Source organism: Vanellus vanellus (genome assembly GCF_965231255.1).
Source record: "Vanellus vanellus genome assembly, chromosome: 2".
NCBI classification, from domain to species: domain Eukaryota; kingdom Metazoa; phylum Chordata; class Aves; order Charadriiformes; family Charadriidae; genus Vanellus; species Vanellus vanellus.
In genome coordinates this window covers 61588306-61614833 of record NC_138906.1, presented here as the reverse complement: position 1 = coordinate 61614833, position 26528 = coordinate 61588306, and the positions used below count along the sequence as shown (strand labels likewise).

Genomic DNA, 26528 nt, shown 5'->3' with positions numbered 1-26528 from the left:
TTGGTGAAAAGAGAGGTTAAAGAATTAGTGCAGGATGTGTGTGCAGACAGAAATTTTGAAAACATTATAAACACAAAACTCCCGGAAGGTAGCATACAAAAAGAGACAAGAGAAAGCATTTCACAGTCAGCCACAGAAGCAAACATGTGTCATCTAAAAGATATACATTTTTTAATGTAAAAGCCCAAATCAGTATTTAAACAAAAATAATAGATACCCTCCAGGAAATATCTAGTACCCTCTGCTGTCAACAGAAAGAATCTCAAGTAACATTAGAGGGAGGTGGATGCAAATTAGATCTCTGCCCTTCTTCAGAATCTCAGAACCAAAAAAAAGGCATGGTGATGGCCAGCAACAGCTATACACTAAAGGCCCAATTCATTTAGAAAAGAAAACTTAAACAATTTGTTAATCAATAAAAAGTCGACTAAATGAGCTTGAAGAGATTTCATGTTTCATCTGCAACTTCCTTTCGGCGCTGGGCCCGGAAATGACGCTCAATATTTATTGTCACTTCCCTCTGCAAATTTCTGCTGTTCGTTTTTCCAGCTGTTCTGATCCAAGGGTGCTGAAGCACCTGTCGTGCTGTGTAGCGCTTCTGGGGATCCACTATCAACAGCCTGGTTATGAGGTCTTTTGCTGCTATTATGAAAGAAAGAAAAGGAAAAAGGGGAGAACAGTGATGATGACGTGATGATGCTGACAGTTATACCTACACAAAACGTCCTTCTTATTTTTTCTTATTACTTTTACCATAATGACTTTTGTGACTATCCCCAGAAGACATTTTAATAACCGGATATAGAACTAGTGACAGGAGATGTTAAATCTCCAGCATATCTTTTACTGATATCATTCTCCCTTTCAGAAAGAGAGGGGAAAGGGAAGGAAATTTAATCTTGAAAGCATGCTGAAGGCATCAAGCTAGGTGTTCAGATTCACAGGAATTAGCACTGGGTATCTCATCCCTCAAGGAGCGCAAAAGTCACAGGATGCTGTTGAGCATTTTCTTTAAAGGACTATATAGGGAGAGAAGGGTTTTAGAGTCTCTGATTTTGAAGAGTGCACAAAAGACACTGTACTAGCCTGCAAGAAGGAAAAAACTACCATGTGCAGACCCCATTGATATCAATAGAAAATCCACACTTTGTTCTGCAGAGCAAGAATTTCATTCTCAGCTATTGAGATTTTTGCGTACATCTTCACAATCTAACAAAATCCTGTAGATTATTTTGGTACCTTTTTTCTACAGAGATAATTCATGTAAGCAAGGTGAGGAAAATCCTTGCTCTTGCCTCAGAAAGGGAGCAATCCATTAAATCAATCAGACCTAATATTCAGATTCACAGCCGTGAATACTACCAGAGGACTAAATTCATATTTAAAGCAAACACAGAATCACAAAAAAGAGACCTGTAAGACATTCCCAAGTTCACTGAGCTCACTGTCCTGAACAAAAAGACTTCTTCGCTTCTCAGATCTGCATACATGCTGAATCTTACCTGCAGAAATATTGTCCCAGTATGGGGAAAGGAACTCGTAGTGACCCAGCTGTATGATCTGAAACAGCTCTTCTTGATCACGGTCCTGACTGCGAAAAGGGGGAAAACCGCAGAGCAGAATGTAAAGGATCACACCAGCTGCCCACATATCTACTTCGAGCCCATAGCCTAAGGAAGAAAAGACAAACCAGAAGTCCTGTTTTAGAGAGAAAAGTCACAACTGGTAGGGAATTGTTTCTTTTTCATTCTATTTTACAAGAAACACAGAGGCTCTGTTCAGTTTCTCAAAAAGATGAAGTCAGCAGAAGAATAAGCGGCTGGTACGGCACACTTGCAAGCTGAGCTGCTCTGCCTGTTAATAGCTACAACTCTCACAAAGTGCCTCTCTTCTTCTACATGTTTCACAAATACTGCCTCACAAGGCCAGTGTCAACTGGAGACTAATTGAGAAAACACAGCATATATTTCTAAAATAGTCCTCAGATTCCCTTCGAAAAAGCAGAGTGCCAAGTTTCCATTGAAATTGGATATAACTGGAGATGTGCAACACAGCTTCAGTGAACAATAGACAGAAATAGCTTTGCTTGAGTCATAAACAAAATTGACTCGTTTCCAGGACTGAAACTTCTTGGATATGAAATCTCCAAATGTCTTCTGAAGCGAAACATATTTTAGCTTGTTAGGTAAGTTTAACATACACATTCACTATGTTTTTGCATCATTAGGGGCCTTGGAAAGTTGTTTGGGTGGCTGTTATGAAATGGGGCTGATTACCCTCAGGTTGCACAATGAACTTTTGCTCATTTCCCCGCTTCGGCAATTACCATCTATGATATTTTATGGCTTGTCTGCTTGGAAATCGGTGTTGTATTACCATAGACATTAATAATGCAAACACGACTGATGTCATGCTTGTGTTTATCAATAGCTAAAAGGTGTCCCTTCCTTTCCTTTCACAGATTACACTGCTAGCCAATCTGCTACCCTGTAAAGACATATCAGTAGGTTGAAACATTCTGGAGTATTTCCATCATTAGAAAGTTCAGCGTAATTGTATGATTTACGACAAATTATAAATATATACACTCACCCTTCTCAGCAAGTATTTCGGGGGCAACATACGTTGGTGTTCCACACACAGTAAATATGGGTTTCGTAACCTGCTTTGCAAGGCCAAAATCTGCTAGTTTCAGTGTAGTAGATTTATCTGAATTATGCTGAACCTATACTCAACAAAAAATACATATATTTAGTCCACATGCATTTTAAGACAGCAGAAGATAAAGGAAGTAATTAATAACAAACAGGAAGAAGCTCTAATAATAGCGCCTTCAAGTAAAGCAACATGAAATGGAAACAGTACTTTGATAAACAGTGTTCAGAAAGTGGAGTTTTTCCCCCATATACTAAGATGCGGCATATGTTTAAGAGGACAAGCAACAATGGGAAAAGAAAACTTTGCTCTATGAACTCTGGCATACTGTAATTTCCAAGAAATGAAAAGGAGGAAGACAAAAAATAACTGAGAGTAAATTAAACGTTATTATTTCCTCTTGGGAAAGTAAACTCTTCTTTTCCCCTGGGAAAGCAATGAAGAATGCTGTGGGCATCTTTATGCTTACATGTGATATTCTCAGGTAAACTACTGACTTTACAGTGTCACTTGAAAAGCATATCTCCATCATACCAGTCTAACGAAAAAATAAACCACAACAAACAAAAGCTTTACTTTCTTTGCAAATTACTCTCAGTCATCACATAGTAATGTGGGTAGTTGGAGAAATGGATCCATGCAGAATGTTCTCCTAAATGGGTCGTCTCAGCCGTTCCCATCTCCTACATCCACCTGGAAAGTAATCAAAACACTTCTTCCCATTCTAATTTTGTATGTATAGGACTCTAGCATTATTTTGTAATGCAGTTAATGAAACATTATTAAGAAACAAAATAGTCAAAGCCCAAGTCATGAAGAATGCAGCAGTACAAATAAACACATCAGTATTCTTAATACTGGTGACTGATATTCAAATATTTTTAAGAGGCAAAAAATGTCAGGAGTTTGCTTTAAATGAAAAATTGTCTGTCTTTATAACTATGGGGAACAAATCAGCAGCTAAAATGTCTACAAGAACAACAAAGAAACCTGGAGTCAGGTTTTAAATAGGCAAACTGTAATATGATGCGACAGGTATATTCCATGCTTTAACACCTCATACTTTGCTATCAAACAGTGCTTAAGAAAGCCAAAAATTCAAGATGGTCTGTATTGCAAGAAAACTAAGGGCACAGATGGGACAAAATTTGCTGTCCTACACTACAGCTGAATAATTTCTGTTCATAATCTTTATAGAAACTGTAAGCACTCATCCAATTTTGATTAAGCAAAAAGGTTTGGGTTCTTTCTTTTGTTTTGTTTTGTTTTTTTTTTTAAAGAAAAAATATTATATTACAAAACAATACATTATAGCCTACTAATCCATTTTTATCTTCTTTATAGAAAATACAAACAGTCTTCTGGTTTTGATTAAGCAAAATATTTGGGGTTTTTTATGTTTTTCTAAGTAAAATTATTTTTCAGTATGAAACTGAAAATAAAGTTTACTACAACCATGCGGTCAAAACTTCTGCAGGAGAAAGCTAAAACGCAGTAGCCATTTTCTCTATTACATTAGTCAACTTCATGATGATTTTTTGCCATGATACACTGTGGACATAACAACTGACAAAAATGAAAACTAAATTACAAAGGTAACAGTTACTTTCTTGAACAGCATCTATCCACAGGATTTATTTTCTAACAAAAGGGGTAATAGTGGTGGGGTGCTACAAAAACTCACAATTGAAATGCTCAATTTTACAAGTACTATGAAAATATGAGCATTAATATATTTTCCTGTTGTATAAACACAGCTTTTAAAATTATAGAAGAAAATTTCAACTAATACCCTGCATGCTAGTGTACAAATAATACTGAAATGTTTACATACATTTTTAGAAACCAGCAGGGGAGTGGAGAGGGTGGAGAACACACGATCTTAATCCCAATCCCAAAATCAGCAGGAAATGTCTTGCTTTGCAAAATACACCTGTTGTACTTTTTCTTTTATCAGCATGCCAGACTCCTAATATCTCATTACAGCACAAGGTGGCAACACTGCACCATCTGTTCTTCCAGGAAAAAAAAACCTGAACTTTCATTTTACTTGACAGCCGAACAGGTAGAACAGCATGAACCGTGGGTATATTTTCACAGCTTTGTGACAATCATTTCAAAGACAGCGTGTCACCTGTCAGCATGCCTGAAAACCTCAGTCCAGAACTCCTCAGCATCTTCACTAACACGATGCTCAGAACAACTCAAAGTCAGCTCGGACATAGTGAGCATTCCCTTCAACCCCAACTTTGTACTCTCCAGTCTACCTTTCCATCACTTGGCATCACCTTGAGCGTGCAAATATGCTTCACTGTAGAAACAAAAGCTTCTCAGGTGGCTTTTAGTCCTTCCTGAGGCCAGATTACTTACTCATAGCAGTATCACGGAAACATAAAATCTGCTCAAGAGAAATCTAGCCTCTGACATCTATAGTATATGCTCCACAAAAGGGTGAGAACAAAGCAAAAATGGTAACATTAAATGTACATGTTAGCCTTATTGTGACGCCTAAAAGACAGCTATTACTGTTTCTGCATTCAAGACTACAAAAAATGGTTCCAAAAGTCCATTTAAAAGTGTTGCCTTGTCTTACCTGCCTATAGAGTTAGTTAAGACAAGGAAGACCAGTATTTAGTGCACTTTCTGTGGACAGCCGATTTAGGCCGTACAACTACTTACGTCCTTCAACTGCAAGGTAAGACAGTATGTGGCAGTCTTGGACTAAAGGCAGTCAGAATTGCTCACTGCTCTCTCAAATACAGATGCCATAGCAGAATATTAGAATATCGTTTGAGAATTTCTAGCTATCCCAGCCATACATCCAGAAGATTATAATACACTAATACAAAGCCAAGTTAATTTTCAAAGAAGGGATAAATTGATCTTTTCCTTTTCTCCTGTCTGTTGACGACTCCCAGTACTTCATACTCTTGTTTTCATATCTACCTTCTGATATCCATCAGGGTGTTTAAGATGATGATTTATTTCTGTGTATGAATATTTCTGCATGAATATTTCCCTGTATGCACATATATATGGTAGCACAGATTCTTCTTACAGACATCGTCAAAGCAAGCTAGCCCATGGGATGTTTTGTATATTAGAAATAGATAGCACTAAAGAAAAAGTACTGTTTACACATTTGGATTTCAGACATCCCTTGCTGTTAGCTAGAAGAATCTCTATGAAAAATCGTACAGAAAATTCTCTGTGTAGGTTTAGCATACTGACAGCTCTTGATAGGTAACTGGTTAAACAGGATTTTAACTCAAATGGGAAACCTCTGACAGCGCTCTGTGTATAAGCAAACAGTGTCACGAAAGAAAAGTTAAAGGATGGAAAGGGTACACTTGAGGTTCTCATACATATATGAAAACTTGAGAGACAGAGGCGGGGGGAGGCTCAAACACATAAAAAGCTATAACATTTATTTATTAAGCTGAGTGTTAAACAACTACCACATTAGTATGTCTGGGAAGTGTATAAGGAGATGAGTATACAATCACAAATACAACCCTCCCGTTTCCCCCTAGAAGGGGACAAGGAGGTGACTTTGTGTCTTCCACAGTTATAACCTGGAAAAACACTACCACACTCTGCAATTAATTTTTCACTCACAAGTCAAGAACTGCCAGCACCTGTAGAATTAAACAGTCCCTTAGCTAAAAACCTTGACAGCAAATTCTGCTCCTCCAAGTAGCATTAAAGAAGTGACTGACTTCTTTTGCGGGACCAAACACACCACATTGCTCATCCTTGGTAGCAAAGGTTCTCTTGCTGAATACCTAGTCCTAAATGAGGTGATTCTGTTAGCAGACGGGAGGGATTTGGAGCAGCTGTCTTCACACCAGCTGTTAAACAGATTTTGGTTTTGTAGCGCAAGTCACCACCCTTCTGCCTCACAGCTATGCTGGGAGTAGTCTGATCTTTGTGGGCAGACACAGCAGTGAAAGAGGGAGGGGGGAAACGAAAAAGGACGATGGTGGTCTGTTACAGAAGTTTATAACTAGAGGACAGTTCCATAGGAGGAACAGTAGTGCAGTGAACTAATAATTAAACCAGGTTTCAACTAATAATTAAACCAGGTTTCCAACTCTCTCCTGTGTCAGTAATTTTACAATTCACTAGACACCAAAATGTATTTCCACCTTTTCCTCTGTAGGGACAGAAACGTTTTTTGTTCTTTCCCGAACTGCTTATTTTTGGGAAACTTATGGAAATATTTTTTTTCCCCAGTTTGCTGCTTCTCTGTCAATTCTGATGGAAATTACCCAGTAAGTTCAAAAGTCATTAGGAGCAGGGTTAGATTCTCACACAAAGCAGGTTTACTGTAGACAAATGCATTTCCTCAGTAAAACAGACCAAAGATCTTTTCTCTTCCATTTCCCACTTCCTGGAAAGTGTTAGGGAAAAACTGTTGACAAGAAAAAGAAAGGACAAGATTCACCTGACCAAAGGAAGACCCCAACATAGGACAAACAAGTCAGCAGCCTGAAAGTACATATCTATTTCTGTCCTCTGCGTACAAAGAAAGTCTAGGGAGAATAATTCAGACTTAAACATCTGCAGCATAGGAATCTGAAGTATCCCACAACGAAGGACATCCCTGCAGGATGCCAGCACCTCTAGCACTGTGCTTCCTCTCCAGGAGGCTGCCCCCAGCCCCTGACCCACCAACACCAGAAGAACCCATGAAATTTGCTTCAGTGCTGTTGGTTATTGTTCACCACTGGCTGACGTTAAGATTAGCAGCAGCTGTCCCTCTTACTCTGCTGCTACTGCTCCAGTCACTCTGAGGAGTCAGAGGCAGCACATTAAAATGTCAGAAAAACAGAATCTTGCTCAAATGGCCTATATTTATAGGGATGCTTATTAGATAGCATGTGAGCTATCCAACACTATCAAGATCTTATAAACTCATTTGGTTTGTTGAGCAGACTAACTTTTCAAAAGGATTTATGTAAATGATATCTAATACAGGTGGTTCACAGCCAATTAGCACCAAGGTGAAACTGGAACAGGTACAATTTTCTTTCCCATAGTGTTTGGGTAACACTGTTCTCATATGACCAAATACCTACAGGCTGGGCGCCAGTCTGTCCTTGAAAAATATTTTCTGACTGTCAGAATGGGCAAGGTGATTATTTCAGTGCTACACAACTTTGCCGCTGCCCAGCAATCTCTGGTTTGCAGTGCTGTGAACTAAATGTGAAAACCACCAGAACAGAGCTGTATCTTGCTTCTCTTTGCTTACCTGAATCCCTGCAATGATTACACATTACAGAGGGAAATGAAGCATCTGGTCTCAGGTGTTTCATATGCACTAGCTTATTTTCAGCAAATAGGAAGGAGCAGAGCCTGGTTCGTAATGGAAAATCAGCTTCTGGAAAAAGCCCTGCAGTTCTAAGCAAACTTTTGTTCTAATAGCAAAACAAGGCATGAAGGCAGGGCCTACAAGCCTACTTCTTCCTGCAAACGAGTCGCTTGCACTCACCATCTTTTATTTACATACAGACTGCATACCAAGGATTTTCATCAGACTAAGCAGCATGCATAGCAAGATCTAATATAGATGCTATTGACTAGTCAAAAGGTTTGGGAGCAAACCATTCAGGTCCAACCTTTTTCAACCTCTGCATGTCCTACAGGCTACACTGCTGTTTTTCTCCAGAAAACCACACTGATTTCTTCCCAAAATTAATTCCCTTAAAGAACTGAATGGCACATAGGACTAAATCATCTATCACCTTTTTTCTGGCTAACTCTGATCTTCCACCATCAAACCAAATCCGATTTGTTAGAGACTGGCAAGTATATGGTATCTATCTATCAGGAAATTGGAACCCTTGCACAAGAGTGTAACACACGATCAGCAAGAGAGAGTTGCTTACTGCTCCTGTTCTACAATGGGTGCCTTGTCAACTGTCAATACTGCAAACATTTCTATGCATATTCACACATATGAGTAACTATATTGACTTCAGTGCTGGATGCAAAGAATGTAGCCTCAGAAATGTGATGGAAAAAAAAGAACTTTTCCCTTTGGCATGAAGTTAGTACTTGAGCTGACTTTAGTGCTGTATTTCACCAAAACACTCACATTTTTACTATCAGATTATTTCAATACCTACTTCTGCTCCTAAGAAAATAAATTGTCTCAAGATAGAAATCACTACAGTAGAGGACTAGCACAGGAGCGTGCAGTATGCGTGACTGCAATGGACAAAAAGTCCACCAAATAAATAAGCCAAATTAGCAATTTTAATAAATTTTGGTCTGCGAGGAAGATGCCTTATGATTCAGTGCATGCTTGATGCAAAAAAATTCACCTTTGCATACCTAAAAGTCGGATGCCACCAGCAGGTGCGATTTCCACAAAAATACAAATGCTCTCTACCCCTGAAAGCCAGGTCATTTTTATTTGAATTTCTATCTGCAAGCACTGCTTTCTGCAATGCACAGCAAATTTACATGAAGTAAATTGTAATTGTAATTTTACTTCAAAATTGTACCCATTTTTCCAAACAGTTCTGCCACAGCACATTATCTCTGCATAGTATCTGCTTAAAAATATTCAAAGATCCATAACTAAAAGGAATATAAGTTCTGTTCCTGCACATATGCAATGCGTTTGCCAATACTTACCAAGAGATTCTCTGGCTTGAGGTCCCTGTGGACAATATTCTTGCTGTGAATATAAACCAGCGCTTCACACAGGTCAGTAATCATGACAGCAGCATCATGCTCTGTGAACTTCACACTTTCTATGATTGCATCAAATAAGTCCCCTCCTGGGACATACTCTAGGATTAGGTAGATCTCAGCTTCTGTCTCATACACTTCAATTAAGCTTACTATATTGGGATGAGAGAGACTCCTAATGATCAGAATTTCACTTTCCATCATGTCCTCTTTCCCCTTCAGCTTGGATTTATCAACAATTTTCATGGCATAGATCTGATTGGAGTCACAGTGGCGACATTCCTTCACCACTGCAAAGTTCCCATCCCCAATAGTTCTGCCAATCTCATAGTGTTTTTCCACATCAGTTCTGTTTTTAATGGCATGCCTCCGGCTTGTGTTTTCCAATCCCTGAGCCTTGTTTTCTTCTTTATTCACTCTGCGTTCCCCTGTTCTTTCTCGCCGCGTCATGTCACTTTCTCTACGTGTGATATTCCCCTCTCTTCTGGCACCCTCGTCTTTAGCCCTTTGTCCTTCTCTTCCCTCTCTGTGTGTTTTAGATGGTTTCTCAGCATCCCTCGGAGTGTCTTTCTTTAGCCAACCGCTTTGGTTCATTATACAGCTACTTCCATTCTCTTCCTTCATTTCATGAGTTAGCTGCAGCCCTTCCACAGCATTCTTCTTGATTTTTACTACTTCCTTCCCATGGTTTTCGTGTTTCTCCACATCCCTTTCCTTCTCAATGCTCCTTTTTTGCTTCTCCAGCCCTTCATTAACATTCCTGTGTAGGGACTTCCACATCCTCCTACAGCCATTATCTTTCCAACCAACTTCCTCACCTTCCACACAAGTTTCTGAAGATCTTTGGCAATTCCTGATTTTTGCGTTTCTTTCTACATGGTACCTCTGACATGCACCTGTGTTCAGGTCTCTTTTCTCAAATGAAGCCTCAGCCTGCCTTTCCCTTTGTAATTTTTGTCTCGCCTGCCTTTCCTGTTCACACTTCTCACACCTCACCACCTCCTCCGAATTCTCTTGTAATCCCTTCTCAGAACTCCTCTCGTGGTTAAGGTACCTCTCGCTTTCTCGGGTTTTTCTAGAAGGCTTCACTCCTTGCTCACCAGCCCAACTCTCTCTAGTCCACTTTTTTTTGGTTTTCATTTTTTCCTCTTGCTTTGTCTTGGCTTGACCTTTTCCTTCATGTCGAGCTACCAGTTTGGGAGACATGCCATCGCTGCAGTTCTTGGCAATTTCTGTCTCATCAAAGCCACTGTCCACTTTCGAAGCCTTGTCATACAGCCTGCTCTTCAGTTTTTGGGACTGTTCCTCGTTCTGCTGAATGGCAGCACCGGCAGCATAAGGATTTTCAGGATAAAGTTCTTGTAATACCACTTCCAGGTTCTTCAAAGTGAGGGGCTCCCTCCCCATAGCTATGAATGCATCACCTTCCCTGAAGAAGTCAGAAACACTTCGGATTTCTCTGCCTCTCAGATTGTAAAGCTTTCTCACACGGTCATTCTTCCAGCGTGGAAAACCCAGAGCTTCTGAAATGTCAGCCAGCAGCTGTTCAAAGGTCTGGACTGATCTCCTGTTGAGAAGCAAGGTTATCCTTCTGAGCGTGCGTCCGCCAGGTTTCACCACGGTAATAATCCTTGGCTTCACAGGACTGTGCTCTGAATGTATCGTGTGAAAACCATTACGGGGATTAAAAAACGGGGACCTATGACTGCTTTCACTCAAACATGGTTTTCCGTAGTTTCCACGACCAAGAGGAGGACAAGTCCCTTGTAGTTTTTTCTCTTTTACTTTTGAGCTTGCATTGTGTGACGAATGCTCAAACAAGCCTCGGTGCCCTAAAACAAACAAAGAGCAGGCATATTATTCATTTTGCATCATCAGATCTTTCTGAGTAACAGTTTTCTACATAGCAGTGTATGTGACCTCAGAGAGTGAGGGTAGGTGCATTCAATGCTTATAAAGAACTTTAACTGCCTCTAAGGAGTAACTCCAAATATGTGCAACTACAATGTTTTCAAATTTGTGAGAAAATGTAAATGCACTTTGTGACAGAGAAATGCTATTAAAATAATAATGATATTGGAAACAAATAGGTCCTTCTCCTAAATCCTCCTATCTTCCAGAAATCCTCAAAAAAAAATGGGATTACTTGTGCCAGGACTGCATCCAGATTGTTTAGCATTCTCTTATGAATCTATCTACCATGAACTCACTCAATTCCTTTCTGAACCCAATTACAATTTTGGCCTCTGTAAACCCTGTGGCAACAAGTTCCACAATTACATTGCATGAAGTAAAAGAAACTAATTACTCCTGTTTTATAATTGCTACCAGATGGCTATGCGTGTGCAACCTCACATTCTTATAAATAATTATCTCCACTTTCTCTGGACCATTCATTTAGTTTCTAGACTTCTATTAACAAATTAAGTAAATGAGATTCTTTTAAAAAGGCATTACTTTTCCTATAATTTTACAGCAATTTTATAGTACATTTAAGAGTAATGTAATTTATTTTTTCCATTAAAGGAAGGACATCTTAGTTTTGTTTGATAATTGAAGTCCTAGTTTTCCAATATTTTGGTTTGACTTTTTTATTATAAAAATTATGTAAAATCACACAAAATCCTGAATATCCTCTGGGGGCATTAACAATTTTCCCTCCAATATTCCATCTTAGAACACCAACCAAAAAGAACACCACCTTTCGTTACGTGTAATTCTGAAAAGGAAGAACCGAAAACGTAACACATGGTTATGGACAAACCAAGCTATAAAATAATCCAGTCTATAAACACAAGAGTAAGCTAAGAATAAAAATGTCCTCTTAAAGTAGTCTAATTTCTTGTCCTTATTAAGACTAAAGCTTGATTACAATGCAATTCTTTTCAGCCTCAAGAAATAAACTTGCAGAATGAGATCACTGAGTGCTTCCAACTCCATTTAATAGTTCAGTTCAGTTGGGAACAAACATTCAACATGTATGAACTAACAGGACCCAGGCAAAAGAAAGCAGCCAGAACGATTACTGAACCATTACAAGGAAATTCCCATACACAAATGGCTTATCTGCCAGAGAATCCCACCCATTTTTATGCATTACTATGATTACACAGTCACAGTGCAGTGGGCAAATCCACAAAGGAAAATCTGCGCATATGAGCGTTCCTCTTGGTGCTAGAGTTAACACACATGCGTTCAAGAGTTCTGGCAAGCTTAAGCCTACTACATTTTTGGTTTTCAACTGCTGAAAAACCATTTTCAGTATTTCAAGCTATGCATTTTTATTTGTCCTTTTCATCAAGGCGGAACAGAGTGAAGACGATATGCACCTCCTCACCTAGAACAACAAACAAAAGAGAAAACGACAAGTGCTGCAGTATTCACTCACTCTGCCTCAAAAATAGTGTATCCAAAAAGGCCAGGAGTTGAGGGGGGAGAGCACACGAGGAGACTCTGCAACAGACCTCCACTCTGCCGTCACCTTTGTTCGATGTACGATGACAGACACTTCTTAGTTGTAATACTCTGACCAGCTAGAGCGCTGTGCACCCCCCAGCACATCCCTTGACTCTTGGCTTCATTTTCTTCCTCTGCCAAATGAGATAGATACTTCTTTTCCAAATAAATACCACAAAGGCGGCCAGCTGCCTGCACGCTGATCGAAGATGTAAGCATTTATATAAGAGCTACGTGTGACTAATGCTTGGTGGTTGTACAAGTTATTTCTGTCTTCATTCTGCTTTTTAAGGATGATCTCTTGTTATCAAAAGATGACTACATATGTGCTGGTGATTTTTCAGCAATCAGATATTTACATTCCACCCAGAATAAAGCCTACTGTGAATGGGGAAAAAATAAAAACAAAACATTCAGATGTAATAATAGTTCTCCGAAGTCTAAATCAACTCCAGAACATGTTGGTTACCAGGAACTGTCGAAGCTCTGAATTTAATCAACATTTCCAGATTCTTGCATACCCACTGGCATCAAAGCATTACCTTGCTTATGGGAACAGCGTGTGACATTTTTACTGCTTATAATCTCTGTACAACATAAAAATAATGCTGCACTAATAATGACTTTTCCCACAGATTATATTTCTCCCAGCTACGCTGCTATTATCACACCTTTCTACAAACCATTCATTTTAAGTGCCTGGCTGCACTGTTGATTGTTTCAATTACCCAAACATCAATAATGTTTCCTTTCTTCACTAAATTGTCTAAGCTTTAAACAGAAACCAAGTGTATTTTTTAATTCTATAACTAATGGAGTAAGAGCAGTTTTATGTAATTATTAAGAACAATCCAGGAATGTGGTTTTGTGCTCTTTAAACCAGCTTAATTTCTAGCCAAAACCAGTTTGCCACAAGCTAATACATAATCATTTTAGGAATAAGAATAATATTGTATATTTTCCTAAGATGAAAAAGGAAGTTACACGAATGCTTAAATCAATGCATAAAGGAATCTCCTAATGCTTTGTGAGTAAAGGGGAAGTGTCAAATTTTGTCAAAGTGGCGGTCACAATGCCTATATGTTACATAAAATAAAAAAATTAATTTCAATTGCCCGTTACAACTATTTCAGTCATAATTTCTGTTATTTTCCAGTTATGCTATATTTATTTTAACTGATACACATGAAGCAAGCCTCAATCTGTCAGGAAAGTGCACACACTTAAAGCAGTAACAAGGATTTCTAGAAAGCCTTCAAAGGTCACACAAATACACAAATCCTATAGCTGCAATTTATATTGCTTCAAAATCTTGTTTCCGTATTTATATACAAGTGGGAGAGGGAGAAAGAGGGAGGTGGGATCAGAAACACACTGGAGGAAGAGGGAGGTGGGATCAGGAACACACTTCAATGAGTCTGACTACTGGCACATTATACATCAGAGAATAAAACGTGTTTTTTTCTTTCGCTGTCTTACTGAGAGCTAATGGTTACCAAATATACATATTTCTTATAAATGTTAATATGGATGGATGTCTGCATGCATCTGTCTATTTTTATCCGCATACACATCTATATATGCTTGGGTATCACCAAGTATCAATATATTGGATGATGCAAAAGATTAAGGAGGCAGAAAACTGTAGGGCAACAGCATAGTGGGAGAAGCTGCCGAGGACTGTGGCTGTGGAAGGGCAGGGGTAAGGCAGCAACGGCTGCTCAAGGGCACCATGTGCGCCACCTCAGCTCCACACGTGGGCACAGAGTAAAGAGAACTGGGACTCGCAGAGCGATACGGAGCTCCAGATGATGAAGACATGATGGTCTTGTAGGGTAAAGGATCACACCAAGTCCGTAGAGGAGCAAAGAGGATGGGACAAACAGGGATTTGGGGGCTCAAACAGGTAGCAGGAAGAAGTTTAGCACCTACTGACCAGAGCACAAGTGCTGCCTAGAGAGAAAATGGTTGCTGCAGGGAGCACAGCTTCTGTGGTTTGTTTTTAAAAGCCAATTCACAAACCATATGTGACAATCACAGTCAATTCCACTGAGGGGGTAAGGGGGGAAGGCAGAGACAGGAAAACAAAAAAATTCCTTTAGAAGACTCTTCCTTGTAGGGTTTTGGCTCATGCTCTGGACTTAAAGTGAATTCAGAAGACTTAAGTTCTGAATAAGGTATGTATACAGAGCTTCAAACGACATATATCTTATGGAATTGCCTGACTACACTCCCTACAACAGCAGAGTAACGGGGTTTGCCAGAGGTCACCTATTCTTGCAATTAAAAATGTATTGCTGCCATTTGTCCTTCAAAACTTATCCCTTCCCTTGACGAGTCTGTAAGTTTTTGTTCATTAATTAAAATATTTCCACTCATCTCGCATTCCTTCTTGGCTCTCCTGCTTGAGATCACAGTTTCAGTAATTAACTGAATGGTTTACCCAGCAGCTAATTCTGCTATCAAGTCACAGGTTGCACTGGAATTAAATTTTTACAGGCAGTATTACAACACAATTTAAAACAGAAGGCAACACTGAAATAGGATCTAGTTATGGCATTGCTTTCTGTGAATAAGATGGTGTTATTTAAGCCCTGCAATTTCTTTAGAGGGTCTTGGATCAATATGAAATCCTCAACTTTACAAAAGCAACCATGAACACTCCTCAAGACATTAGCAGCATTCTTCACACAGGTAGAGTTGCACATGACAAAAATTGTGTATCTAGGAGTCATTTTGATATATTGGTCCTGATATAGAATAAACAAAATACTGTTTCAAATGGGAAGGGAAAGAACAGCACTAAAAACGTCTTGTTTTTCCTTAAGCCCCAGCAATTCCTGCTGGGGAAAACAAAGACCACAGGGAAAAAATTAATCTTAATTGGAACCCAAAACATTTAATTCATGTCAAAGTATCAGCAACTATCTTAAAGTACTTGAGGGTGAAGAATGTCTCTGGCCCTTAACTCAGAGCAGCCAAGTATGTAGTTCACACAGGTTACCAGTGTGCATCAGCAGTCGGCTCCAGAGTGCAATCTGAATCCTCTAGAAATATGCCATCTTGATCTCCTCTTCTTGCTGTAAATTATTAAATGTTGCAACTTTCAGGGCTAGCGCACACTGTTAGTGCCCAAGACTGAAGCAGTAGTATGACACGCCTCAATGTACTAAATTAGTTACACGGAAACAAAATATGATCACAGGCATCCTTTTACAGCAAGTAAATTTTACATGGGCATTATTTACAGACCCACTGCTGGAAACACTACTGGTGAATTTTTCTCTAAAGACATGTATGTTCAGCACCCTCTCTTTCCTTCCTTCCCGCTCATCCTTGCACCCCGGCCGTGCTTTACAGCTTTTTAGGGCAGAGATTTTGTTCGAGTCAGGACTGGTGGGTATTTCAGCAACAACACTGTGTCAGTTTTGTCCAGATAAAATCCTGAGTAGAAAAAGAAAGTCAAATTTCATGAGGACTGGATCGAGACAGTGTCAAAGGTAGCACGACAGTCCCTGCTAGTTCCAGCCTGAGCAAGCTCCAAAGGCTCACATGGCTCAGAGCTATGGTGGACCTTGAGGACCTCAGCGTGCTTCAAGCCAAGCTTCAAAAATGTCTTTTCCCCTGCAATAGCTACTTTAGTCACTGCTAGAGGAGGGTCAAGCACCAGAACTGAGAAGACAGTTTGTCTCTTCAGCCTCTTGGCAATCCCACGGTGATCCTCTGTGCAGAAGCTGTTTAATTCAGGCAAAAGCAGACGGAGCAGATCACGAAGGAAAGGAACATCTGAAAATGGGGCACTCAGAGGTATTATGCAAGCCATTTTGGTGGGATGTCAGTGTCTGGCTGCTTTCAAAAACCCCACCAGCTATCAAGCCGTCACAGTAATTCTGATAAGAATAAGTGGAAGTTGAACAGTTGAATCAAAACTTTGGGACTGAGTAAAGGTGGCTGAGCTTCTCACACGGAGACTGAGAGTCAGTAAGGGAAACCGAGGAGACTGGAAATGGCTTGTCAGAAGGGAGACTGGGAGAAAACGTGGAGCACAGGGGTTTTGCTACCAAAGGAAACTAGGCCTGTAGACAAACACGTACAGAGACTGACAAACAGGACTAGGGAGAAGGGGGTGACTGTCCTCCCATGTGTTACAGAGGACAAATTGGCCTAGCAAAGAGATGGGATTAGAAATTTCTAATAAAACAGGGTATGGCAAAGGGATTAAAAATGGATGATGATTGGGGAAATGCCAAGGAGAGACACAATACAGTATGAGCTGGGAGAGGTAGCTGGAACGTGCAGGGAGAGAAAAGGAGGGCTGGGAATAGGAGCGGGAACCGGAAGGGGCATTCCTCTTCTGGTATCACCAGTCCAGAAGCCAGCCAGCATGTAGCAGGGCCAGACACTGAAACTGAAAAAGGAAACCTAGTGAAAAAGTGCACTGTGAGGATAAGAGAAAAGAAGTTATAAGAGGGAATGGGACAGATTACAGGCAGTGGAGAAAATAGGGCCACAGTTAGACACTGTCTGACAACAATTCCTATGAACTTTGATACTGGCTGACAGCAATTTCTTTAAACTTTGCTGACAGTGGAAGCAGATGGAGACTGTAATAAGGAAGCAGTGAAATGTGAGGTTGAGAATAAGAGTGGATCAAAAAGTCAGGCTGGATGCTGAGGCAGAGGGATGGGATTGGGAGTAAGAACTGGCCTCACATGGTCTGCTTCTTTGCAGTTCTTCATAAAGGACATCTATCCGTTTTTGTTGTCACCATATTATTTCACCTTGACTTTTTTTTAAAGAATAGGAAAAACTACACACACAAAAACAGGTGACTACGTTAAGAGTACATTACCAAGGTCATCATTAAGACAGGACAAAATTAAAGTCTCAGCATTACTTGAATTCACTGTCTTCTTACATACAAGATAGTTTAGAAATGCATAGTTTTTCCTATGTCTACTCCATGATACAGTGGATCCTCTTTACAGATAAACTGGAATCAGGACCATGCCATAAAAAAATCCATTGTCTACAGAGACCTTAACCTCTGTAATTAGAAGAGCTGAAACATGTGTAGCAAAAGAATACAGAATAGTTTCTCTGCGTAAAGCAGTTGCAAGCCCTGAAAAACTGGATTTTCTCTCAATCAATTCCATAGAGTTTCAAAGCAATTGACTTAATCTAGATTTCTCAGAGAGGATTACATTCTGGTGGCCAGAACAATATCCTGAGACCTGATCTGCAAGCCTGCTTGGTGCTCACAGCTATAAGAGAATATACCGGAAGAGGTAATTCAGACACAAGGTAATGTAACACAACACATAGATAATGCTAAGTCATCCTAAAATTCAGGACCTAGGCATCTCAAGTTGCATTACTCCCCAAATTAAAGTACTTTTGACTTTTTTTTTTGCACCTTGACTCCCACTGAATGCAGCTCATGCCCCCTCTTTACAGATATCACAGAGATGCTAATCCATGTTTGTTGCTGTAGCAATAACCATGACAGAAAAGCCCAGAAGTTAATAAGCCTGTATTAACAGCAGGGTTCAAAAAGCATGCACTGAAAGGCACAAACAGCCAGGGTAAACAGTAAGTAGATGCTCATTAAGTAAGCTTTGTCCATTATATGCATTGATGGAGCCAGAGACCCTGGGGAAAAAAAAAGCAGCATCTGATAGTGTAATTAATGCTTATATCTTAATGCACAGGAACAGTGGTCGGGGAGACAGCACTGCTAATCAATAGTCATACAGGCTTGACTTTGTAACCTGAATAATGTTAGATTATAAGTACCTGGCCTCGTAGAAATACATTTTTTTAATACATTGAACAAATACATTGAACAAATCGTATGTGTTCAGAATACATTTGATGGTAAGACAGTTATAAAATATACTATGCAATAAGATATTATTTTAAATCATATGGTATTATAACCATGGTTAATTAAACTAAATAAAATAAGCACAATCTAAGTAATTTTAGAGACCTAAGTGTATTTTATCTAATTACATATAAAAACCACCTCATCATGGTATTTGCACAACTTCTTATCTGCATTAGCTACTGGTGCAGAAGGAAAACAAAACCACGTTCAATGTTACAAATATCACTTATCAGCTGGAATCTTTCAAGAATAGTTTTAATACTGTCACAATGAAAAAAAAAAAAAAAGGGAATCAGTTTAATTTCTATAACATCATTTCTGCACCCTAATGGGCATCTCCAGTCATACTCATGCCAGCACATCCATGTCCAATTTGCACCAGTGTAATGGAGATTAATCGCTGACCCAGTCTAACCCAATTTGTAGAGAACTGAAATCGCTCAGCAGCTCAGAGAGTATTCTAAGTTCACCAAAGAAAAACTAAAAAAGAAACAAACAGAGTAATATCTCTATCTCATAAATATACAGTTTTAGCCCTAAAAGATCCTATGAAATTAGGATGACGGGATTCCAAGTTCATTATATTTCACAATTTCACATCAAGCACACTTAAATTCTCATGCATTATTTTTCCTTTAACTGTCAGCCCTGCAAACTCAGCTGTGTGTCAAGTTGGGTTCCTTCTGTCCCACATGTCACCAACAGAACTAAAGTTTCTCCAGGCCAAATATGTCTGGTCCCATTAAGTGAGTGGCAAAGTGTCAGCTGCGAGGACAGAAAACGTCCTTAGTGACTACTCTTAGAGTGCAAGAGTATGGGAGACACACACCTTTGTACCCACTCTCTGCCCTCATAAGGGCAGGCAAAATGACTTCAAAATTTTGCATCATACACCATATCTTCAACATATCTGCTTTTTATTTTAAGAATAAAACCTTTTTATTTAAAGAATAAAATTAACATCCATTATGCCATGCAAACTGGAAACGACAGATGTCCAAATCTTTCAGTCCCATAAACTCACATTTTCATTCTTCCCCAGTTTTTCACTCTAGAAAGAAAGAAGGGACTCTTAATCCCTTCTCCCTGCCCATTTCTGTCACTCCCTTTTCACTGCCAGTTTTGGGACATAGACCTCTGAGTTTAGGGGAGATCCTAGAGGGCAAAGAGTACCAGAGCAGCTAAAGAGCAGGCAGATGTTGTAGCAAAGGTGTTCCTAAGATGGGAAGGACTGTCTGGAGGAACAGCCTGGGTGGAAAACCTTGCAGCTGGCTGAACTTCAGCTGAGGGAAGGAGCCTGAGAGATGGCCTCATTGGACCTCTATGGCTAGATGAGCTCTGGATTTTTCCATTCTGAGGACGCATGGTGCCTCTGTGTCACCCCCAGCCCTAGTGTGGGTGCCATCCTGCAGTGAAATGCATGTAGGAGGCTCAGCACGCGTCAACATGTGACTGTATTTACTGTATGAGAACCACAAGGGATAAATGACATTTAGCAGCCACCCTTCGCTTTTTTCTCGTCAAAGAAGATAAACTCAGGGTTTTCCCTGCCTCTTTCCCACCCCCCACACCTCTTCTCCGTCACTAAATATTCAGAGCCCCTGTGCAGCCTGCCCTGGCCCTCTCCTGTCCAGTTTCCACCAGGATGGAGCAGCCAGGGCCAGGCTGCTGCAGGGCAGCCTGGTTTGCTCTCTCAGTGTTATGCTCCCTTTTCTGACCTAGCAACGGCAAATTACCTTCCCAGGCGCTCACCTCCTTCCCCTGCAGGCCCACAGCCACCCCACTGTACCACATAAGATTTTTCTAAATCAAGCCATTTGTAATTAAAAATTAAAATATTTACAGCAAACACAGATGGCTATTGCCATGTGTTAGTGTTAAACTGAGCTGAATCACCCCCAGAGCAGCAGATGAAGGTAAAGATTTCATGTAGTCTGGTAATGAGTCACAAGTGCCATCATTTTTACTTTTTTTTTTTTTTTTTAAGAGCAGAACCCCACTTTCGTTATCTTTTTTCTGACATTTTAAGGGTAACAAATTAAAAAGCGAGCATAAAGAAAGCCCTTTAAAGAAGTATACAGATGCACAATCTGTAAAGACTAAGTGAAATGTAAGACTGCACGTGAAATGAATCAGTGCCTTTGGAGGTGTGAGGCTCAGTTTAAGTTGTTACCCTGCATAAAACCAAAAAAAGAATATTATGAAACTGCTCATTTATTTCATTTCTTTCAAAGATGACAGGCTGTGTATTTTATTGGGAACAGCCATGGCTGCTTTTTGCGGTTTGACAGCTTTAGGGTCTGCACCAGTAACCAGGGAAGTGAGCTCTGCAGTCCAGGACCTTCCATCAAGAATCTTTCAGCAGAGGGACAGAACCGACAGAGGGAAACAAAAACATCTTACACAACTGTGATATTTGCCAGGATCCATCTGGCAAAGCCTTCCGTGTGTTTCTCAAGGCTCAGTGTACAGGGAGTTTCACTTTCACGTTGATGCTCTTGACTCCTGAACTACCATATATTTCAAATTAATTATTCATGTTTCACCACGAAGTAAGCTTTCACTGCTTTTTAATCCTGTTAGCCAACGTTGCTTCAGCCAAAGGAGCAGGATTCTGTTTCTTCTTGTGGGAGATCTTATTTGCATCGCTTCCTAAATCTCAACTTGATGACTAATCAGTTGCAACTGAGCAAACCCAGTGAAAATAAGAGAGCTCGCAGAGGTGTCACCGAGGGTTTAATTAGGCTTCCAGATCCTTTATTACCAATAACCTTGCTGCATAACTAAAGGAAAGACCCAGCCAGAGTCTAATTCTCCATCTGGTTTGCAAAAGGGGCAATTACCCAAAAGTTTTCTTTGGAAATTTAGCACATTTAAGAGAGGTTAACTTGCATATAAATGTAGAATTCCCAACCCCATTATTACAGAAGCACTTTTTCAGAGGAAACTCATATATTAAAGTCAACATTGCAAAATAAATTGTTTTGCAGAACTTACAAAAGAAAATGGGCTTCTCAGGGAAACCTCTAAGCCAGTGCTAATTAGACTTAAAAGCATGATGACTAGCAGAAAGATCAGGATTTTCACACCACTAGACATTTCCCAGCATTTCCATTAACTACATTATTTGGGGTGACAAGAAAACTGAAAAACTGGAGTATATGCACAGGCTAGCAATACTGATTAAGTGGGAGATGGTGTTTTCAGAATGATTACTGAGAGCTTCCTCTAAGAATACATAAGTAATTGTTTTGCATTCTTGCAATAATTGGACTGAGTAAACTATACTAGCAACAAAGGGAAGATGGTAAACGTGCCTGACTTTCATTTGCAGTGAAGGCAAACTACTGCTAGGTAAGATGACAATTTGCATTACCAAAACTCCAAATTTACATTACAACCAATCGAGGCAGTAGCTCCCCCTCCTTTTTTCATTGTTTCCAGTATTGGGTGAACACTAGAAAAGGACAGACCCCGTACCCTGAAAACGAGAAATACCTGGAAAATACTGTTAAGAAGCTAAGTGTCACCTTCACCTCTTTCAAGTACTACATTTTCAACTCTGATCCAAGCTGCTCTGAAGCTAATTAAAAGATTCACATTACCTTCAGTAAGAACTGCATTACATCTAACTGAGGCTGCTAGAGTCACCATAAGGTTCTGGCACTAATTATGTTTAGAAGAAAATCTATATAACACTGATTTCAAATGTCGTTAAATGCTTAGTAATCATCAAGTCAAAGGAAAAGGGGAAAAGCAGTAACAGAAACGAACTCAATTCGCTCTATAGCTGTTGGAAAAGAAGGAAGAACCACCAGCTTCCCTGATTTCTACAAAACTATAGACGTTTCTGCAGAAAACAAACTAAGCTAAGTAATCTTAGAAATGGGGAAGTGAATCCCACACAACTTCCCTTAGTCACCACATGCTGAAAGTCCCTCAGATGCCAAAATTGTGAAGCTCTGCAGAACATGACTAGAAAAAACAGCAGTGCAGACAGATACAAAGCATATAGTGACACTACCAGATAAAGATACATTCAACACTCAGGTTAGCATGCCCACGGTAATTAACTTGAGTATAAACTACCAATAAAGACAAGGTAACTTTAGCACAGCTCAGATTCAGAGGCTTGAGCAGCTGTCAGTATCTTGAATTAAAATGAAGTTGTCCTATCTTTGCTGACAGTTTAAGTCCAATTAACCAATTCAGGTTAATGAACCACAGATGGAGATTTACCAGAAGCTAGCTCTCAGCTGATGTGTCCTAACATCCTACAAAAATTTTCATAGAAAGAGTCATGTCATTTCAGGAGATCCACACCAATCACACTACAAGAAAGAGCCTCTAACTCTGCAGTATCAGTTTTATCCAGAGAGCTGCAGGACGGTTTCCTGAGATATAAAATGAAGCCACCTCTTCAGAAGAGCGTGACAGAGTTGCTGTAATGACTGCGCTTCTGCTACTTAAAGTAGCTGTAATATGTTTTGTAAGCTTCGTTTCAGTTGCGGACTGTTTTGGGACTCGGTGCTCGTTCTTAACATTTCAAAGCATGAAAACTGCGTTTAGACCATATAAAAAAAAACACAAGAGGAAAAAGGGGGGCTAAAGAAACAGGAGACAAGGAGGTGGGAAGACAGACTTGCATGCAAACATACATATACATAGATTTTCAGTTCTATATAGAGCTAGTAGCAAAGGCATGCATGAACTACCAGGTTTAGTGATAAAACTTTTAAAACTATCCCCTCACACAGTATCAGATTACAGTCTAAATGCTGGGAGAAAGAAGCCAGAATTTTGTTACACTGTTGCGAGAAGTTTGTTTGTTTGTTTGTTTTTTAAAAGAAACCTGTGAGTACACAGTGTAGCAAAAGTTTGGGTTCATGGGGTTGGTTCCAAACACAGCATCTCACAACCTAAAAACCATTCTGTTAGCTCAAAACAGTGGCCCATCCAGTCCTGCTGACACTGTGCACTGAACGTCCCCCAAGGAAGGCAGAAAAATAACGCTGCACAGTGAAAAGTTATGGCATAGTTTTCCTATAAATATCTGTTCTGTTATTAAATAGGAACAAACATAACTGATATAACTACAGAAGTCAGCGGACACAAGGGCACAACCAGCATTCCTCCCCAGGGAGCTTTGGCCAGCACTGCACAGCATCCCCATCTGACAAAACAGCCCTTCCCACCCTTGGAGCCCACACCTGTAACCCGCCTAGCTCCAGCTGCAGTAATGTCCCAGCTGAGGGGAAATTCACCACCCTTCAGTGACTTTTAACACACAGTTGTGCAAAACCTGTAAAATCTTTAGCTCACGCGCTATTTACTTTTTTTCTTGCAGAGCATCAGCGCTCTCTGAGCAGCCCACCAGCGCTGGTGCCAAGCGAGCGACGCTCACGCCGGCTATTAAGAGCGCAAAGTTACTTCTCCTCTTCGACTTTTCTTTGCAGCAGGGACACCGCCGCCGTTGCCTGCCTTTCGGAACGTCCGACACCGACTTCGTGTTGAGGCCACCAATGCTCAGCTGCTGAGGTGGTCCCTCAAGCCTGGCAAAAGGGAAGGACAGCCTGACCCCCCCCCCCCCCAACTCCCCCAGCACCCCTGCGGGAAGCAGCACAGACCTGCTGCTCTCCCCATAGCAGTAGCCTCTCACTCCGCTTCCCGAAGCCTGTGTGGTGAATCCCCTTCGTAGAATCATGGAATGGTTAAAGTTGGAAAGGACCTTAAGGATCATCTAGTTCCAACCCCCCCCTGCCCCGGGGCAGGGACACCTTCTACAAGAACAGATTGCTCAGAGCCCCATTAACTTCATTAGTTTCCACTACGATACAAAGCCGGGGGGGGGGGGGGGGGGGGAGGCTTCTCTTTAATCAAAATTTCGAGTAATTGAAGGCGCACTCTGCAATAACCACCCCAACTCCGCACCTCCGGGGACCCCCTTTTTTAAAAGCCCCCCCCCCCCCCAAAAAAAAGCCCTCGCCTCAATCCCACCGCCAAGCGGGAATCCGTCCCTCCTTCCTCCGTCCCTCTCAAAACCCCCAGTTCAAGCCCAAACGCCACCAACACATTCCCCCCCCCCCCCCCCCCTTTTACCCTCACCACAACCCCGCGGACACCCCAAGGACCCGGGGAGGAAGTTTCGCCGCCGGAGCCGCCTCACGGCGCCCCCCGCCCCTCCCTTCCCCACAGCCGCGGCGCGGCGCCCCCCGCTCGCCCCTCCACCTCCCAAAATGACACCCTCCATCCCACCCTCCCCAACCGCCCACCTGCCGGGCAGGGGGGCTGCCGGCGATGAGGGGAAAGGGGGGCACTCACCCGCGCAGTGGCCGTAGGGGCAGCAGGAGCCCGCAGCGGGCTGGAGCGGCGGCGGCGCGGCGGCCGGCATGGCGCGGTTCGGTTCGGTTGGGTCCAAGGTGGGCGCCGGGGGCTGCTGGCACCGCACCGCGCCTCACCGCAAGGCGCGGTGTCTCCGCGCCGCCTCCCGGCAGCGAGGGCAGCTGAGAGGGAGGGGACCCGGAGGGGAGGCGGCGCCGCCGCCTAACGCTCACAGCAGCGGTGACACCGGCGCTGGCGGGCGGGGGAGCGGCCGGCACTCCCGGGGCAGCCCCGCGGGACGGCGCCTCCCCGCCGCCATCTCCTTCAGGCCGCCCCCCGCCCCGGCGCCACAACGGCTTCCCGCCTTTCACTCCGGGACCGTCTCCTGTCAGCTGCCGGCGGACACGTCGTGCTCGGCTCCGGCCACCGAGAAGTCCCCGTTTCCCCCCGCTCCTCGGCCCGGCCCGGCCCAGGAATTGGCTATGTGGCGGAGCTGTTCCCCGGGTGGCTGGTCGCCAGGCGCGACTGCAAACCCAGTCGTGAGGGCAGACGCTTTTGTTGTAGCCCCCTTACACACCAAGTAGACTTGGTAAATCGTTTAATTTGGCCTGGATTAAAAAAAAAAAAAAAAAAAAAAGAGAGAGAGACACGGGCTAAGCGATGTAAATAAAGCACACGTTGGGCCCGCGGACAACTGGTTGCCCAACGTCTTCGTGAAGTACGAGAAGGTGAGGAGGAGCAAGGAGCTAATAATTTCATCTGCCCGGTGCTGCAGCGTCCAGGCTGCCCATGGGGTGCTGGGGACACGTCTGGTGCGCGCGCGTCGTCCTACCGCCACAGTTTGGAAAATACGTGAGAGTGATGAGCCACAAAGCTGATTTAAGGGTTGTACAAAAAGAAGTCATACTGCTTACCATAGAAAGAAGGAGATGCAATTAGACAACACCACGTATATACCTTCACAGGGGCAAATACCAGGAATTAAAAGACCCTTTAATCTCGCAGAGGATAAGAAGAATAGAGAGTCAACATCTGGAAGCTGAAGTCAGACAAATTCAAATTAGAAACTTTATCAATGGGAGTGAGTAATCATTGGCACAAATTATGGAGGGGAGGTGTGTTTTCCTCTCTGGAATTCTCCAAATAAAATACGACACCTCTGTGGAAATTATACGGTATCCCAATAGAAGTAGTTGGATTTACCACAGGCATAATTGGACAAAATTTAGTGGCCAGGGATCTCTGGTAGGTCTGACTAAAAGACAACGTTCCATCATTCTGGCCTCAAACTATGAACAGGACAAAGCAGAACATGCTAAACATATCCCTTACTGATTTCTGTCATTTACTGGAAAGTTTTGAAAAACTGCTCCGTTTAACTAACTTGTCTTCTATGATTTTACTTCTGCTGCATTTCATCATTTTTGAGGCAACACAGTCTGACACAAACACCTGTGTAAATGTAGATCTTGATCAATATTTATCCTAAAATGTATTTCACTGT

The 26528-nt window shown here is 41.5% G+C and overlaps 1 protein-coding gene across 2 annotated transcripts; it reads right to left on the bottom strand.

Moving 5' to 3' along the window:
- Nucleotides 1–351: 351 nt before the first annotated feature.
- Nucleotides 352–25149, bottom strand: DCLK3 (doublecortin like kinase 3). 2 transcript variants are annotated; one of them, XM_082479320.1, is made up of 5 exons: nucleotides 25025–25149; nucleotides 9301–11189; nucleotides 2593–2725; nucleotides 1503–1670; nucleotides 352–642 (listed from the first exon to the last, which is right to left on the bottom strand). In XM_082479320.1, exons 1-5 carry the CDS (start codon nucleotides 25092–25094, stop codon nucleotides 449–451), a joined length of 2454 nt encoding a protein of 817 aa, XP_082335446.1. In that variant the 5' UTR covers nucleotides 25095–25149; the 3' UTR covers nucleotides 352–448. The 2 variants fall into 2 exon arrangements, with proteins under 2 accessions (XP_082335446.1, XP_082335447.1); XM_082479321.1 differs by lacking the exons at nucleotides 352–642; nucleotides 1503–1670; nucleotides 2593–2725 and adding an exon at nucleotides 3297–3348.
- Between the last annotated feature and the right edge of the window lie 1379 nt (nucleotides 25150–26528).